The sequence below is a fragment of the Thalassophryne amazonica genome, chromosome 22, assembly GCF_902500255.1.
Source record: "Thalassophryne amazonica chromosome 22, fThaAma1.1, whole genome shotgun sequence".
NCBI classification, from domain to species: Eukaryota; Metazoa; Chordata; class Actinopteri; order Batrachoidiformes; family Batrachoididae; genus Thalassophryne; species Thalassophryne amazonica.
In genome coordinates, this window is record NC_047124.1 from 36259685 (window position 1) to 36279685 (window position 20001).

The following is a 20001-nucleotide window of genomic DNA, read 5'->3' on the forward strand; positions in this document are numbered from 1 at the left end:
GTGCACATCACTCTGATGACTTCATGTTTTCACACTATTAACAGTTCCCAGCATCACCTCTGTGTGTCCACAGTGGAACAACAACTGTAGAAACGTGTGTACACCAGCCAGGATTGAAATGCTTCTTATGGAGCCCCTCCTTAGTTGCCCTGGCTGTGTGTTTGGGGTCATTGTCATGCTGAAGACCCAGCCATGACCCATCTTCAATGCTTTTACTGAGGGAATCAATCAATCAATCAATCAATCAATTTTTTTATATAGCGCCAAATCACAACAAACAATTGCCCCAAGGCGCTTTATATTGTAAGGCAAGGCCATACAATAATTATGTAAAACCCCAACGGTCAAAACGACCCCCTGTGAGCAAGCACTTGGCTACAGTGGGAAGGAAAAACTCCCTTTTAACAGGAAGAAACCTCCAGCAGAACCAAGCTCAGGGAGGGGCAGTCTTCTGCTGGGACTGGTTGGGGCTGAGGGAGAGAACCAGGAAAAAGACATGCTGTGGAGGGGAGCAGAGATCGATCACTAATGATTAAATGCAGAGTGGTGCATACAGAGCAAAAAGAGAAAGAAACAGTGCATCATGGGAACCCCCCAGCAGTCTACGTCTATAGCAGCATAACTAAGGGATGGTTCAGGGTCACCTGATCCAGCCCTAACTATAAGCTTTAGCAAAAAGGAAAGTTTTAAGCCTAATCTTAAAAGTAGAGAGGGTGTCTGTCTCCCTGATCTGAATTGGGAGCTGGTTCCACAGGAGAGGAGCCTGAAAGCTGAAGGCTCTGCCTCCCATTCTACTCTTACAAACCCTAGGAACTACAAGTAAGCCTGCAGTCTGAGAGCGAAGCACTCTATTGGGGTGACATGGTACTACGAGGTCCCTAAGATAAGATGGGACCTGATTATTCAAAACCTTATAAGTAAGAAGAAGAATTTTAAATTCTATTCTAGAATTAACAGGAAGCCAATGAAGAGAGGCCAATATGGGTGAGATATGCTCTCTCCTTCTAGTCCCCGTCAGTACTCTAGCTGCAGCATTTTGAATTAACTGAAGGCTTTTTAGGGAACTTTTAGGACAACCTGATAATAATGAATTACAATAGTCCAGCCTAGAGGAAATAAATGCATGAATTAGTTTTTCAGCATCACTCTGAGACAAGACCTTTCTGATTTTAGAGATATTGCGTAAATGCAAAAAAGCAGTCCTACATATTTGTTTAATATGTCCATTGAATGACATATCCTGATCAAAAATGACTCCAAGATTTCTCACAGTATTACTAGAGGTCAGGGTAATGCCATCCAGAGTAAGGATCTGGTTAGACACCATGTTTCTAAGATTTGTGGGGCCAAGTACAATAACTTCAGTTTTATCTGAGTTTAAAAGCAGGAAATTAGAGGTCATCCAGATCAACAAAGCCTTCACACTGGAAATGATCTGGTTGTTTCAGCGGGGTTTGAGCCTGTCGATCGGCGCTCGGCGTGTGCTGTCTTTAAACCAGCAGTTTTATCTGAGTTTAAAAGCAGGAAATTAGAGGTCATCCATGTCTTTATGTCTGTAAGACAATCCTGCAGTTTAGCTAATTGGTGTGGCTTCATGGATAGATAAAGCTGGGTATCATCTGCGTAACAATGAAAATTTAAGCAATACCGTCTAATAATACTGCCTAAGGGAAGCATGTATAAAGTGAATAAAATTGGTCCTAGCACAGAACCTTGTGGAACTCCATAATTAACTTTAGTCTGTGAAGAAGATTCCCCATTTACATGAACAAATTGTAATCTATTAGACAAATATGATTCAAACCACCGCAGCGCAGTGCCTTTAATACCTATGGCATGCTCTAATCTCTGTAATAAAATTTTATGGTCAACAGTATCAAAAGCAGCACTGAGGTCTAACAGAACAAGCACAGAGATGAGTCCACTGTCCGAGGCCATAAGAAGATCATTTGTAACCTTCACTAATGCTGTTTCTGTACTGTGATGAATTCTAAAACCTGACTGAAACTCTTCAAATAGACCATTCCTCTGCAGATGATCAGTTAGCTGTTTTACAACTACCCTTTCAAGAATTTTTGAGAGAAAAGGAATGTTGGAGATTGGCCTATAATTAGCTAAGATAGCTGGGTCAAGTGATGGCTTTTTAAGTAATGGTTTAATTACTGCCACCTTAAAAGCCTGTGGTACATAGCCAACTAACAAAGATAGATTGATCATATTTAAGATCGAAGCATTAAATAATGGTAGGGCTTCCTTGAGCAGCTTGGTAGGAATGGGGTCTAATAAACATGTTGATGGTTTGGATGAAGTAACTAATGAAAATAACTCAGACAGAACAATCGGAGAGAAAGAGTCTAACCAAATACCGGCATCACTGAAAGCAGCCAAAGATAACGATACGTCTTTGGGATGGTTATGAGTAATTTTTTCTCTAATAGTTAAAATTTTGTTAGCAAAGAAAGTCATGAAGTCATTACTAGTTAAAGTTAATGGAATACTCAGCTCAATAGAGCTCTGACTCTTTGTCAGCCTGGCTACAGTGCTGAAAAGAAACCTGGGGTTGTTCTTATTTTCTTCAATTAGTGATGAGTAGAAAGATGTCCTAGCTTTACGGAGGGCTTTTTTATAGAGCAACAGACTCTTTTTCCAGGCTAAGTGAAGATCTTCTAAATTAGTGAGACGCCATTTCCTCTCCAACTTACGGGTTATCTGCTTTAAGCTACGAGTTTGTGAGTTATACCACGGAGTCAGGCACTTCTGATTTAAAGCTCTCTTTTTTAGAGGAGCTACAGCATCCAAAGTTGTCTTCAATGAGGATGTAAAACTATTGACGAGATACTCTATCTCACTTACAGAGTTTAGGTAGCTACTCTGCACTGTTGGTATATGGCATTAGAGAACATAAAGAAGGAATCATATCCTTAAACCTAGTTACAGCGCTTTCTGAAAGACTTCTAGTGTAATGAAACTTATTCCCCACTGCTGGGTAGTCCATCAGAGTAAATGTAAATGTTATTAAGAAATCAGACAGAAGGGAGTTTTCAGGGAATACTGTTAAGTCTTCTATTTCCATACCATAAGTCAGAACAAGATCTAAGATATGATTAAAGTGGTGGGTGGACTCATTTACTTTTTGAGCAAAGCCAATAGAGTGTAATAATAGATTAAATGCAGTGTTGAGGCTGTCATTCTCAGCATCTGTGTGGATGTTAAAATCGCCCACTATAATTATCTTATCTGAGCTAAGCACTAAGTCAGACAAAAGGTCTGAAAATTCACAGAGAAACTCACAGTAACGACCAGGTGGACGATAGATAATAACAAATAAAACTGGTTTTTGGGACTTCCAATTTGGATGGACAAGACTAAGAGTCAAGCTTTCAAATGAATTAAAGCTCTGTCTGGGTTTTTGATTAATTAATAAGCTGGAATGGAAGATTGCTGCCATCCTGTGGCCATTGGTGATAATGCAGGATATTTTTGACAGTCACTTTGAAATATACAGTAAGTTGCAGGCCGGCCAAACGAGTAAAAATAAAAAACATGACATAGTTTGACAATAAATGTAAACATTGTTGAAGTAATTTCCTGTATATTCGTTTTGTGAATTGTTCTGCAATTTATGTTTGTATCATGGCCCAAGCAGAGGGTCACCACTTTGAGTGTGGTCTGCTTGAGGTTTCTTTCTCAGAGGGAGTTTTTCCTTACCACTGTTGCTCTGGGGGTTGGTAAGGTTAGACCTTACCTGTGTGAAGCACTTTGAGGCATCATTGTTGTGTTTTGGCACTATATAAATGAAAATAAATTCAAATTCAAATTGAAGGGGTTTTCTGTAGTTGACTGTTTCTTTGCAGCGGTTTTATTGTCGTTGAGAACGTGTCGAGCTCGTGTTTCTGCGGCACTGCACGATGCACACAGTCTCTGTGACAGATGTAATTATTATTGTTTGATGTGGTGCCGTGGATGTGCTCAGACTGTCCAGACTCTGTCAGAATCTCTTTTAAGTACCGGTTTTTGTTGACTGGAATTTCACACGGTCTTGATCTTGTCTGTTAATTAGTGGAACAAGAGGAGAAAAGCACTGAAACCTGCTTAACAATGCTGATATTATGACAAGCGTTTATCAAGCCTCTTGCTTGGATCTTAATTAGGCCCTTTTCATCTTCGCTTTTCTCCAGATGTACAAGTGAAGACCGGAACTGTTCTGTCCGTCCGTCCGTCGTGTAAGGGTGAAGTTGACTCTGAGATGAGCGAACCCTTCACCTTAGCATCCGAGACACATGCCCTGTTGTGTTCGATGTAGTTTATTCAGTGTTTCCTCCACACGGTGTCCTTTAATTTGTTTCTACTCATCAGTTAAGTCTTCCTTCCTGGAAAATGATAAATTACTACTTTGACGTCCAGGATCACAGAAGCTGGCTGACTCCTGAGTCTTAACAAAATGGTCCAAATTAAGTCTTAAATTGAGAGCGACACCAGCTGCATCATTTAAAAAAAAAAAAAGCATTATAATGCAACGACCTTTGCTTATGGAACATAAATCCACCCATTTCAGAAGTTTTAAATTAACTTAAATCGATTAAGTTGACCTGTCAATACGTAGACCTGGATTGAATCCTGCTTGTGCTAACTGTCTGTGTTCTTGGAAAAGACTCTTTAATCTGCACTGTCTCAGTTCAGTCTATGACTCTCATCCACTCGACATCACGGAATTTGGAGATGAACACGGGCGCTAATGGACCTCAGGGCGTATACGGGACTTCTTTTTTATTTATAGGTTGTATATCTATGAATGTATGGCTCTTGTCTGCTTCAGTCTACTTGCCACTGAGGCTTTTTTTTTTTGATTACCTCAGTGAGTTAGTTCTGCTGGGGAGATGGAGCTACATCTCAGATCTGCCTGAGCCTTCCTGGGTCCAGTCCTGCAGACACTGTACTGGTCCACTGCAGTTAAGAGCTGAGCCAGAAGGCACGTGTCTTCAATCACCCGTCCATTTACATCCCTGTTCTCCCCTGTGGTCTTGAGGTTTGGGTATTGACCAAAAGAAGAAGGTTGCAGATACAAACGGCCGTTGGGTATCTGGGATTACTCTCAGGGACAGGGTGAGAACCTTGAATATTGGGGACAGATTCAGAATGGAAACGGGGCTCCTTCACATTGAAAGGAGCCAGCTGAGGTGATTCAGGCATTTGATGAAGATGCCCCCTGGTCATCTACCCAACAATGACCAACTGGGAGTAGGCCTCAGGGAAGACCCAGGAGGGATCATCTCTCTCAGATGGATTGGGAAAACCTCTAGGTTTCCCGGGAGCAGTTAGAATTCTTCTTAGAATTTAGGGAAGTGTGACCTGGACATGTGACACAAAGTGAATGAATGAATAGCTGTTTGTGTTACTCTGTCTTGTATGGTCCTCAGGATCCGGTTCCTGTGGTGAGCACACGTCGCCCGTCAGTCAAATGAGCCGCTGAAGTCCGTTTGCATTGAAAATGGGAACATCATGCACCTTATTGGCTCTTCGAAAGTGGCTATTCTTTGAAAATGTTTGTTTGAAAGAAGCTGTCGCTGTCCTCCAGAGGACGCTGTCCCTGTCATGGTGCTGACCATTTGACGGCGCGTGTTCTGCACTCAGTCTCTGCAGCCCAGACTGCATTTCCCGTCATCATCATCGATTCTTCTGTCGCACTCGGTGAAACTCAGAAGACTCGCGGGATGTGTAATTGTATGATGATTTTAAGTGACACTGCGAGATAATCAGCTCCGGCTGGCGCCTTAACTGGCTCCGGCTCCGTGGCTGGGAATAGCAGGAAATTGTTGTCACTTATCACCATTCAAGGATGATGGATGGTGAGCGGAGCCTGTAGTGCACATCCTCGTGTTGCTGCTGGGGAAGAATAAAATCACTGGCTTTATTAAGTGGCGTTCACCGGGGCTGGCTGGAGCAGCCATTCACTCGTCCCCGCTGAGCCCGCCATTATGACAGTGATGAGGCCTGCAGTTGATTGTGGCGTTGAATAGCCGCGCGCGGCGTCTGTATCGGTGCTGTTTGTGTCTATAATGGAGATGCGGCTCTTATAGAGATGGCAGCAATTTGGAGGCCTTGGGATGGAGTGTGTCTCCAAGCAGAGCAGCACTTCATGTAACCGGGAGTGTTCGTGTCCCTGTAAAGGACACACAACTCGGCAGGTTGCAGGGTCATTGCCGTTCCTCTGCATACCGATGGAGAAATTGTACTGTACCCTCGATTCATACTGTGTAATTGTCAAAGCGTAACATAGAATGAATTGGATTCTGGTGCTTCGGGAAGGTTAAGATTCCGTTTTGATTTGTTGAGGGTTTTGGTGGAAGCGTCTCGTCTCTGCGGTTGTGCCTTCAGAGCAGCACTTCAGCTCAGAATCGGTCACGTCGTCTGTTAAAAGGTGGCATCGTTAAGTGCCAGTTCACCGCACTCGTGCTGAAGTGAGACTTTCAGTGAAACTTTTTCAGTTACGTATTAGACCGTGTTTGCTTCTGAGTCGTTCGTGGGTCTTGTTGACCTTGAGTGTGGAGTCTCTGCAGTGCCGAGAGGAAAAGTCACACATTTATCACACAGGAGACACTTCACAGAACCTACGAAGAAAATAAAAAGACTTCACTGACATTTTTGTATGATTGAGAATATACTGTACCACACACACACACACACACACACACACACACACACACACACACAGCCTCATATCTCAGCTGTAGCAGTGTCTGTTTTTTAAAGTGAGTTACTGTCAAAATCAGTCAGTTTGGGTTTTTTGTCGCTATTAACACTAAATTTAAAGATCAGGTCCTTCAGTCCGACTGAAATTTGTGGAGCTAATTAGTATTAGTGTTTCCCACAGCTTGAGAATGTAGCTGTGGTGTGGGTGGCACAGCAGGTGGCGCTGTGTGACGGTGCAGCAGGTGTTGAGTGAGTTCAGAAGAAATGAGTCAAAGGTTTATCAGCTGTACTTAAAAAACAAAACAAAAAGGTAAGTTCCTTCGGCTGCTCCCTTGTTTGCACTCGGGGTCGCCACAGCAAATCCCAGGTGGGTCTGCATATTGAATTGGCACACATTTTATGCCGGATGCCCTTCCTGACACAACTCCACATTGCATGGTGAAATGTGGTAGGGGTGGGATTTGAACTGGAAGCCTTCTGCACTGAAACCAAGTGCATTAACCACTTTTGCCACCAGCCCACCCTGTACTGTAAAAAAAAAAAGTAATTAAATAATTCACAGATAACTTAGAAATTAAACCAATTAGACGAGAAACACGTTAAAGGCAAAATAACACAAAAAAGGTGCTGCTGTCCAAATACTTATGGACCCCAGTGGATTTCACAGTTAACAAACCATAATGCACAAAACCACAAAATAATTTATTTTAAGAATTTCACCAACAGGTGTACTTTCTGCATCACACATTTTCAGATGGTCCTGTTCCATCTTCTCAGTGCAGCAGAACCTTACGAGGTGGAAACACAAACTTCAGGATGACGGATGACTGTGGAACAAGTTACCACCTGATACACACATTATTACTGACAGGATCACTTTATTACCGACGGGATCACTTTATTACCGACGGGATGACTTTATTACCGTCGGGATCACTTTATTACCGACAGGATCACTTTATTACCGACGGGATGACTTTATTACCGTCGGGATCACTTTATTACCGACGGGATGACTTTATTACCGTCGGGATCACTTTATTACTGACAGGATCACTTTATTACCGACGGGATCACTTTATTACCGACATGATCACTTTATTACCAACATGATCACTTTATTACCGACAGGATCACTTTATTACCAACATGATCACTTTATTACCAACATGATCACTTTATTGCCCACAGGATCACAATATTACTGACAGCATCACTTTATCACTGACAGGATCACTTTATTACAGACATGATCACTTTATTACCGACAGGATCCCTTTATTACCGACAGGATCACTTTATTACCGACATGATCACTTTATTACCGACAGGATCACTCTATTACCGTCATGATCACTTTATTACCGACGGGATCACTTTATTACAGACGGGATCACTTTATTACCGACATGATCACTTTATTACCGACATGATCACTTTATTGCCCACAGGATCACAATATTACTGACAGCATTACTTTATTACCGTCGGGATCACTTTATTACCGACAGGATCACTTTATTACCGACATGATCACTTTATTACCGACATGATCACTTTATTACCGACATGATCACAATATTACTGACAGCATCACTTTATCACTGACAGGATCACTTTATTACAGACAGGATCACTTTATCACTGACATGATCACTTTATTACAGACAGGATCACTTTATTACCGTCAGGATCACTTTATTACCGTCGGGATCACTTTATTACCGACGGGATGACTTTATTACCGTCAGGATCACTTTATTACCGACAGGATGACTTTATTACCGACGGGATGACTTTATTACCGTCGGGATCACTTTATTACCGACAGGATCACTTTATTACCGACGGGATCACTTTATTACCGACAGGATCACTTTATTACCAACATGATCACTTTATTACCGACATGATCACTTTATTGCCCACAGGATCACAATATTACTGACAGCATCACTTTATCACTGACAGGATCACTTTATTACAGACATGATCACTTTATTACCGACAGGATCCCTTTATTACCGAATGGATCACTTTATTACCGACAGGATCACTTTATTACCGACATGATCACTTTATTGCCGACAGGATCACTTTATTACCGACATGATCACTTTATTACCGATGGTATCACTTTATTACCGACATGATCACTTTATTACCGACACGATCACTTTATTGCCCACAGGATCACAATATTACTGACAGCATCACTTTATTACCGTCGGGATCACTTTATTACCGACATGATCACTTTATTACCGACATGATCACTTTATTGCCCACAGGATCACAATATTACTGACAGCATCACTTTATCACTGACAGGATCACTTTATTACAGACAGGATCACTTTATTACAGACAGGATCACTTTATCACTGACAGGATCACTTTATTACAGACAGGATCACTTTATTTCCGACTAGATCACTTCATTACTGACCCGATCACTTTTATCACTGACATGATCACTTTATTACAGACAGGATCACTTTATTACCGACGGGATCTCTTTATCACTGACAGGATCACTTTATTAGCGACAGGATCACTTTAACACTGACAGGATCACTTTATCACTGACAGGATCACTTTATTACTGACTAGATCACTTTATTCCCAACATGATCACTTTATTACCGACATGATCACTTTATCACCGACATGATCACTTTATTACCGACATGATCACTTTATTACTGACAGGATCACTTTATTACTGACATGATCACATTATTACTGACAGGATCACAGGATCAGGATCGCTTTATTACTGACAGGATCGCTTTATTACAGACAGGATCGCTTTATTACAGACTAGGATCGCTTTATTACTGACATGATCACTTTATTACAGACATGATCACTTTATTACCAACATGATCACTTTATTACCGACATGATCACATTATTACTGACAGGATCACAGGATCAGGATCGCGTTATTACCGACGGGATCGCGTTATTACAGACGGGATCACTTTATTACAGACAGGATCACTTTATTACTGATAGGATCACTTTTACAGTCGAAGCTCAAGATCTATTCATTCAAAGTGGCTTTTAATTCATTGTCGCACTGTGATGTTTTTGCTTTTTGATTTTGTTGTGTGTTGTGCTCTTGGTCCTGTTGCGTTTATTCGTTGATTTTACACTTTGGTCGTCTTTTGGTTATGGTTCTGGGCTCTGTAACTGTAACTACATGTTGATTAACTGATATTGATATCTTCTTGGGTGGGGCACCAAGGTCGAGCCTGTGGGGGGGAAACACTGAGGTCAGAAAATTAAGTCCTCATGTCCTTAAGTCTGCTTGTTTATAACTGAGCATGAAGTCATGCAGATGAGTCAAAAAAACATCCAGTTTACAGCTCCACCGTTTACACTCCAGTCTCAGACATTCACCCTTAAAACTTTGTAGTTGAAGTGTTAATTCAAACAAGGTGACTGTATCCCAGGGCAACAAGATTTGATGGTAAAGGGAGCGATGGAATCTGGAATATTGTGCATTTCTGTCATTCAAAGTGCTTTACAAAGATGCCTCACATTCACACACCAGTGACCATATCAAAGTGTCCAACTGCATATTGAGAGCAACTCTGAGATTAAGGACCTTGCTCAAGGGCACCACAGGGATTTCCCTGTCTAGGTTAATGGAAGTGTGGATCCCGTACCTACGAGCCCCCTCTGCCGCGTCCCTGACTCTAGACCATCATTGATTACTGGTGGTGTGATGATATTCTTCCTGTTAAAAGGGAGTTTTTCCTTCCCACTGTAGCCAAGTGCTTGCTCACAGGGGGTCGTTTTGACCGTTGGGGTTTTTCCGTAATTATTGTATGGCCTTGCCTTACAATATAAAGCGCCTTGGGGCAACTGTTTGTTGTGATTTGGCGCTATATAAAAAAAAATTGATTGATTGATTGATTGATATTCAGTTGTTGGAAATTGTACTTGTAGATCAGTAAATCAAAATGAAATTCCATGAGAAGTTGATGAATTTCAGTGTTATAAACCAGCACTGTTCCAACATGTAAAGCTTTATTGACTTGGTGGTTATGAGACTTCATGGAGTCGTGGTATTCTTCTGTGGCATGCATTCGTTCCCTTTAGGATAATAAGACTGAATTACTGCTGACAGTCCTGTATCATGTTCACTCACTCAGAGTCTTACTGGTGCGTCGTTTCTCTTGATCAGTTAATGTAAATGTGGAACAGCCAGTAATTGGACACATATTTTACCTTCAAGTCTCTTCCTGTCGTGGCTAAAATTGACCCGTCTGCCAGGAGATTGAGCGCCACAGCCAGCGTGTCATCTGCAAAAGCGAGACCGGCTCTCCATAGCTGCATTCTTCATTCGAATCTTGGAACTGTTGGAAATATGGCTCCAATCAGGCCACTGTCTCATTATCTTTACTTTGCTGCTAATGAGCAGCTCCGGGAAGCCAAACAAATGAGTTCAGTTTACCTTCTATGAATTGTGGCGTAATAATGCTCATTAGGGTGTTCCCTTTTTGATACGTGTTGGCCTTAATTACATTTTCACCGCAAGTCCTCTGGAACAAGGACATCGATCGGCAACAACGCCTGTAATGTGTTCATTATTACACAAGGAGAGGGGGTAAAGAAGTAGAATTATTTCTCTTCCGTCAAGGTTTAATTCGATCTTGGCGGGTTGTGTTTCAGCTCGACTGAGTAATGAACAGCAAGAACAGTTCTGCGGCATTCTGCCGCCTCTGCTTCTACAATCATACTGAGAGTCTGATTTACTAGATGTTTGTGTGTAGAAATGTGCACAAACACCACAAATACACGGGTCATTCTTTAACTACGGGCACTATTGGCCTTGTAAATGTAATTTCCACCACACCATTGCCTTACAATATAAAGCGCCTTGGGGCAATTGTTTGTTGTGATTTGGCGCTATATACATGTGCTCTGATGTCACTGTTTATCTCCATAGAAACTACCCAAACAATTATTCATACAAACTGTTTAAAGGGACATTACAGTGTTGTGGTGGAAATTACGGCAATAGTGTGGGACAACTACATTTAAAAAAAACAAAAACAAAATCACAACAGTTGTATGACATTGAATACCCCAATTATGTTTTGATTATTTTACTGATATTTTATTCAGAGATATTTTAAAACATTAGAAAAAACCTTTCTTTACCATTCATTTTTATCATTGAAGATCAAAAGTCTGGGTGTGGGACAAGCACAAAACGGCAATATTTGCATATAATGATGCTGAAAAAAGGTGAAAAAGTCATCATAGACTACTAGAACAAATTTCTTAACACACTTTCATTGTGAAGATATCTATAAAAGTGTGAAATGTCCCCTTTATTCTGTTTTTCATACAATATGATCAAAGGACATAATAAGTGCCCGTAGTCTAAGAATCACCCACACGTGCATGCTGAGTGACTAACGGTGCAAAGCAGGTGTTGCGTCTGTCAAATGTGCTAAAGAGTATGTATTGTTAATTTTGAGCATTTGCTTCATGAATATGCAATTTGAGGTTTGTCCACCCGAGTGCACCAAATTGTGAGAAGAAACATCCAGACAGGTGATGTTTGAACATGCAACATGGTTTATCCAGGTCCAAAGGAACCATTAGCATCTGTATTTTACAAGTTTTAAACCTTGGTGTTAACTTATTGCTGTTGACAGAATGCTGTTCCAAAATATGGTTCCAGCACAGAATTAGAACAAAAAAAATCATTCATTGTAAATAATGGGTATATTTAACTTGTTTCTGTGCTTGTTTCTCATAGAATAAATGTCTCCATGGGTAACAGGTGGTCCAAAACCACACTGGAGCCTATGTGGGACATGGTGTCTTTACATAAAGGACACGCGGCACTTAAACATGCCCATCCGTTGGTTATTTCAACAAACAAACACATTAAAGCAGACATTTGTTTCTTGTTTCTTCCATGGTGGTTTATCAAACTGGTGAATAATTCTGATGCATTCTGCTGGTGGAATGCACAGAGAGCTGTCTCTGTTCAAGTACTTGTGGATCTGTGTCACCGTAAGCAGCATCAGGGTCCCTGGAGCCCAGGAGGTGTTTGGCCTGTGTCTGTGGAACTGCTGTTGCCTTCACAGACCTCAGTCCATGCACAGCCTGCACATTTTGCCAGGCAATGCAGTGGTTTCCAGTCGAGATGACTGCAAAAAATAATAGTTGTAATTATCCAAATACTTTTGGACCAGACTGGCAAAAGGTCAGGCGTCTTTCTCACCGGTTGCCTTTGTCACTCATTCACAAGGCTGAGTCACTTTTTGCTGGATTTAGTTTTTCCATCCTCAGTCCATTAAAATCTCATTGTAATCAGTTCTGGTCAGTAATTTCAGTGGTGTTTGGTTGCTTTGCCACAGACGTCTGTGTGAGCAGATCCTCCTTTGCCACCCTCTTCAGGCTGTGGTCTTCAAAAAGCAAGCAAATTATCAAAAATCCTTAAAACTACCAGTTAAGGTGTCCAGTTAATTACTGTCAGGAGGTCATAATAACTCTTGTGGGATTCATTGAGTGTACAAGAAGATGTAGCTCAGAATCCCACAGAAACCAGGCAGAGTTGGTTTGCATGCTGGACAGTAGATTTCCTGGAGTTCAGTCTGCACCTGCTGAGCTCTAATCTGTCTTCACGACATTTAACCACTCAGACAAGTGAGTTCCTCCGTCCCACAAAGTTCATACAGTCATTCAGATATCAGACATAGAGCGTCTCACGACACAGCAGCTGGACGTCCTGTCTGTCTGTCCAGGCGTGTCGTGAGTCATCAGAGTGACTTTCCTTGTTTATGTGTGTAGGTGGGTGCAGGGTCAGAGGTATCACTGACTTCTCTCTGTGACAGCTCGGTCTCGGTCGTGTTTTGCCAGTGAGTGAAGAGACGTCAGTTTGAAGGTCTTGCTCTGTAGTCGGGGTCTGCGCAGTCATCAGTCATTCAGATTGGAGACAGGCTGCAGATCACTGCACGCCATTGGCCATCCTCACAACCTCCCTGGTTCCAAGCCGGTCCGTCCAGAGAACCCGTTACGATCCTGGACGGCCCGTCACCAGGCATCAGCTCAGGCAGAAATGAAAGAGAGCACCGATTCACATCATTCATTGACAATCTCTACTCAGCTGAATGCAGCACTTCTGTTTCTGAGGCAAGGCCAAGTTTACAAACTGACCAACTCTTAGTGAGCGCTGCCCCTGTGCCGAGATGATCCACGACATGATCGCTGGCTGGACTGGTCATAGTACAGGGTTAAAGTCGTCTTTGTTGAGCACTGAATAACAGAATGCTTTCAGGGTAACACGGAGAATGAGACACGGGGGCCTCGGATCAGCTGTGCCACCACTGTTTTATATGAAAAGCCTGAGTTTTATATCATTAAACAGTCGAAGTGTAAAATCCTTCAAGAGCAGGAGTCGCAGCAGTTAGCAGGTTGTCCAGCTGTGTTATCAGGGTCTTTGGTCAACAGGTGGCTGCTTCTCAGCACCACATAGTCTATGGGTTTAATACTTTATTGTGTCTGTAAATTCCAAGTCCTGTCCACAATTATAAAAATAGAAATGACACGAAACCTCCTACGTTTTCACCAGATTGGCTTCGGAAAACATTTAGGACTATGATAACACCACCACCAACATGCCTTTGTAAATATTACAAGTTCCACATTTGGTCCTCTGTCATCATCACCTCACAGCGGTTATTGCCCTCATTCCATAGACTGGACAACTTGCCAAGGACATGTTGTAAGAATATCTGTGGAGGCAAACAGCTTGTGGTGCTGCTGGGACACGTCTCCCATTCCACCCAAAGCAGCAGAGTGCTGGCATCACTAATGGCCACCGTCTCCGAGGCACCACTCAGTCTCCAAAACCAGTCCAAAGAGGCTGGAAAAGCAGAGACACGGTGGGGATCAATGCCAGTCATCAATGCACTTCAAGGTCACACTGTCCAGTCTGTCAAGATGCTCTACACAATGGAGAGCTCGGAGCACCTGATCAGTTCAGACGCCTACAGTATAGGAAGACATCTGTTTTAAGGCTGTGCACACGCGTTGGCTGTTATAAACCCCGAACGGCCATTTAGCAAAAAGACGATAATCACCAGTTTACCTCTTCTTAGCTCAAACGAACCAAGTATACTGTCAGTTTACTTTTTGTGTACTGGTTCTGATGTGTACTAAAGAGATGATACTTAAAGTAATCTTCTATGAACTAAAGAAGCTGGCTAATTTAGGCCCAAAAAGTATTTAAATGGTACAGACATAAACTTCAGGTTTACTTCAGTTTATCTAATAAATGAAACAGAAGTAAATACTTTCTGTAAAGGATACTTTTAAAAAAGGTAAAATAAATAAAGTGTGTAAACAGAGGCCCAACATCGTGATGGATTGAAAACCTGAACTGTGGGTTAATTGGAGGATTGCAGACTTTACCACCCCTCAACTTAGAGTTTATTAATTTATTTATTTATATCTAATTAGAGCATTTACTTGACGTTACACCTCCGGACCAGAGTATCATGGGTATGACATTAATCAGAAGGGTTGTGTCAGGATTAGAGGTCAGGCTGTTAAATGTAAAAGCCTTCACCCAGCTGAGAGCCGCATGAGGCTGCAGACCGGTGTGGTGCTCAGATGTTGTCCCAGAGGAGCGTGGCAGTGAGCGCGGCCACCAACCGCAGTAAAATGTTGTCCGTCAGAGCATTAAAACGGTATTAAAGCAGAAAGTGCTTTCTGCAGCGAGCTCTTTCAGCAGCACTTTCTTGGCGTAATTTGTAAGAAAATGCTGCTGTTGTTTCTCACGATCTGACAGGTGCATACTTTTTGCAGAACAGCGTGCTGTTCCACGTGTCTAACATGGAAACGATGAAGCGCACCTCACTGGCTCATTCTAAATCTTTGTCATTTCAGCTGTTAGTAAGCTCACACACATTCTTCTTCTTTTTTTTTTTTTTACCTTCTCTCACAGATATCAACATTTCCTGCAGGACCTGACTGCCAACACGAGTCCTGACAACCCAGAATTTCAACAGCTGTCAAGTAAGACTCTTTGGCTGTTGCTGTGAAATAACGCCTGGGCTTCATGTCGAGGATTAAAGCAGTTTGTTTTAATGTAAGGTGATGGCACTTTGGATTGATACTGGCTCACAGTGTTATCAAAATACTGGTAGATGATGTCTGGTATGTGTGCTGGTGTTCTCATTTTAATATGTCCGTACTGGTTGTGGAGAGACGTCCATTTGTTTGTTTTTTTTGTTTTTTTTGTTTTTTGGGATGGCAGCATAAAATACTTTCAGTTGACAAAAGAACATCAAAAGTGTGTGTCACCTCAGGGTGGTTCATAGTGAGGTGCTGACTCCGTGACCAACAGCAGCACACATATTTGCACAAAGTCTGTTTCTGACTTTATTATATGGTGGTGGGATTTTGCCAACTTCTGATTGGCCCATTTGCCACTTTCTGAGCTGTACCACATGCCGAGTTGACCGCTGGTGGAGCCAAGTAGACCGCGGGTGCAAAACGAGTACACCTCGCGTACAGCGTAGCGCTAGCTAATCGAGTGATGCCTTCTATCGATAATGACCAATCAGATAACGCGATACAACGCGTACTTTGGCTGTCAGTTTGTTGACAAGATGGCAGAAGTCAGGTTTGCGTCTGTTAGCGACGCTGACTTAAAATTAATTTTACATGAAAAGATGCGAAGAACACCCGCAGAAATACACAGTCAGCAGCCAATCTGTTTCGCAAGTACGGCACTGAAAAGGGACATGAACCCAACTTTGAAACTTATGACAGACGGATGCTTGACGGAGTACTCGGTCGATTTTACACTGAAGCTAGACAGGCGGATGGCGAACTTTATAAGAAAACAAGCCTGATGACTCTTCGTCACGGACTTAGGGGTGCCGGAAAAAATCGATTCACGTCCAAATCGCGATTCTTATTTATTACGTTTCTGAATTGATCCAAAATGCCCAAGAATCGATTTTTAAAAAGCATTTTTTAAACATTTTCTTACTTACTCGCTGCGTGTACCATTTGTCAGGCAACAGCTTCTGTGCTACAGCATCCCTGCGGGGGGTGGGGGGGGTCCGGTGTGCTTCAAACATTTGTGAGCTGCAGCTTAGCATGGCGGACGAAGAGCTAATTCAGCCAGCACCATCTTTGCTGAAGGCAAATGTTTGGGTGCATTTTGGATTTTATTATTTGCTGCGTAAGGAGGAGCTTGACATGACTTATGCAGTGTGCAGAATCTGCAAAATGAAAGTCAAGTACTTCAGAAACACTTCAAATCCGCAAGCCCACATGCTACGCCATCACCCGGATTAAAAAGAAGCGGAGCAGCGGTCTTTGCCGACGACTGACCAGCGCTTCGCTAAACTGCCAGCCAACTCTGAACGAGCAAAGCAGATAAGTAAATTTACATCTAGAATCACTTGATTAACCTTGTAAAGCTGCATTTTCTTAAACATAACCATTTTTTAAGTAATATAACTTTCTCAGAGCTCTTTGAATTGAAAATCGATTCTGAATCAAATCGTCAAATCAAATCATTATGCGGACCTGGTCAGGATAGGGTTCACCGAGGCCCGAAAGTCTAACTGTATAATGGCACATGTAATATAACCTTCTGGTCTGTCTGTCAGGCAGCACTATCCACATAAATACATGAGTTTCTCTTCTTATTATTCTTTTTGCTCACACAGATCGTGCAGGCGCGTAGCCAGAGGGGCAAGGGGACAGAACGCACCACCCCATGAGAGTAAAGGTCCACTTTTGAAGACATTTTAGACATTCTTGCATATAATGACTATCCATCCATCCATCCATTTTCTTCCGCTTTATCCGGAGTCGGGTCGCGGGGGCAGCAGCTCAAGCAAAGCCGCCCAGACCTCCCGATCCACAAACACCTCCCCCAGCTCCTCCGGGGGAACCCCAAGGCGTTCCCAAGCCAGCCAAGTGATGTAGTCCCTCCAGCGTGTCCTGGGTCTTCCCCGGGGCATCCTCCCAGTGGGACGTGCCCGGAACACCTCTCCAGCGAGGCGTCCAGGGGGCATCCGGAAAAGATGCCGGAGCCACCTCAACTGACTCCTTTCGAGGTGGAGGAGCAGCGGCTCGACTCCGAGCTCCTCCCGAGTGACCGAGCTAATTTTTTTTATATATAATGACTACTGTAGCAATAATATATTTTTAAGATCAGCACATTCAGCAAAGTTGAAGATCCTTACCAGTGTCGCCTGTGTTCTTGCTCGAGGGGTTGGTAAGGTTAGACTTTACTTTGTTGTGATTATATAAACTAAATAAACTGAAATATTGAAATTGAAGATACAAAGTAGAATCCATTTTTTAATGATGACGCTGAGTCGATGAATCAATGATGATGTCTGGAGATTTGACTCGTCCTTCATAAAGCAGAGGAAGCAGATACCACCAGGACCAGACGTGCCCCAAACATCTCCTCCTCCTCCACATAAACTCCTGATCCCCTCCCACAGACTGCCACCACCTTGTACACTTGAAGAACGTTTGTGAACACCTGAAAGTCTTTTTGCAGGAATGTGTTAAGCTTTGCAGTTTGATTTCTCCTAAAGTATGTCATTTAAAACAAAAAATCTGTTGTGTGGGCCGCTGAAGAGGAGGTACTGCTGGCCCACCACCACCAGAGGGCGCCCTGCTTGGAGTGCGGGCTCCAAGCACGAGAGGGCGCCAGACCTAGAAGAAGTGACAGCTGTCATTCATCCCCTGCACCAGCTGTCACTCGTTCATCATCATCACCACCATAAAAGCCGGACTGCAACTCCACCTCCTTGCCGAGAAATCGACTACCAGTACCAAGGTAATTTCTCTGCTGACTGACACTGTGTGTGTAATAACCTGAACTTCTATTGCAGCCATTTTCCTGGAGTGTTGCCTTATCTGGAGGATTGGCGTTTGGTGTGACAGCGACGGCTTCACCTCACACCCCATCTCAGATAAGTGGTTGACCAGGAGCTGCACGAGTGTGTGTGATTTGGAGGTGGAGGTGCTCCCTCCTAACTGTGTTTGGACTGTGAATTACTGAGTGTGCGGACTCACACTCACACATCATATCTCTGCTTTCTGCCAGCAGTACCAGGGTCGACAGCCGAAGACAGAGGCCACCTGGGGACTCGGGACTTGGCGGCTCCGGTGTTCTTCAGACCGTCGGTGGTGGAAGCCGTGTGGGACGCGGCTTCTCTCTCGTCAGGGGTCTTCTATCTTCGAGCCTGCCCACACGTCACCTGGTGTTTATTGACTGTGAAGATTACTGTACGTTTCGTTGTGTATTATCACAACATTAAATTGTTACCTTTTGGCTTACTCATTGTCCGTTCATTTGCGCCCCCTGTTGTGGGTCCGTGCTACGACACCTTCCCAACAGGATTTCTCGGCCATCGTCATGGATTCTGAGGGGCGTCAACCCGAGCTTGAACGGCCAATGGAAGAGCCAGGAGCGCAGGCGTCAGCGGGAGGCGTGTTGAGTGAGCTGCAGCAGATCTTAACCGCCTTCACGGCTCGGTTAGATTTAGTGACCGAGCAGAATGTCCTCCTTAATCGGAGGGTGGAGGCTCTCGAAGCCAGGGTGGAAGCGCGCGATCAGGGCGCTGCTGCAGCCACTCCTCTGGCTGGTCCTGGGCCTGTATCAGACGTTCCACTGGTCGTTCAACGAACCCCCCCACCATCCCCTGAAGCATACATAAGCCCTCCGGAACCGTACAGGGGCTGTGTTGAGACGTGTGCAGACTTCCTCATGCAGTGTTCGCTCGTCTTTTCACAGCGCCCTGTCATGTACGCATCAGACGCTAGCCGGGTAGCTTATGTTATAAATCTGCTTCGAGGAGAGGCACGCGCCTGGGCTACGGCGCTTTGGGAGCAGAATTCACGGCTCCTAACGTCTTATACTGGGTTTGTACGGGAGTTCAAACAAGTGTTTGATCATCCCAACAGAGGCGAGACCGCTTCGAACATGCTGCTGTCTATGAGACAGGGGCGCCGTAGCGCAGCCGAGTATGCAGTCGACTTCCGCATCGCGGCAGCGAGGTCCGGCTGGAATAACGTTGCGCTCCGCGCCGCCTTTGTAAATGGACTGTCCCCGGTCCTTAAGGAGCACCTACTGGCTAAGGAGGAACCGCGGGATTTTGACGGGCTTGTCGATTTAGTTATACGCTTAGACAACCGTTTAAACGAGCATCGTCGGGAGCAGGCCGGGGGGCGTGACCGGGCACGAGCCGTCCCTCCCCCTTCCGGTTCCGACAAGGTGACGTCGTCCCCACG

The 20001-nt window shown here is 43.6% G+C and overlaps 1 protein-coding gene across 1 annotated transcript in view; it reads left to right on the forward strand.

The window, feature by feature from the left end:
* The window catches only part of arhgef39 (Rho guanine nucleotide exchange factor (GEF) 39), a 151430-nt gene that overhangs the window by 44767 nt on the left and 86662 nt on the right, over window positions 1–20001 (forward strand). The window contains exon 5 of the mRNA XM_034163553.1: window positions 15674–15744. Within this exon, the coding sequence (XP_034019444.1) occupies window positions 15674–15744 (71 nt within the window). The remainder of the gene's footprint in view (window positions 1–15673; window positions 15745–20001) is intronic.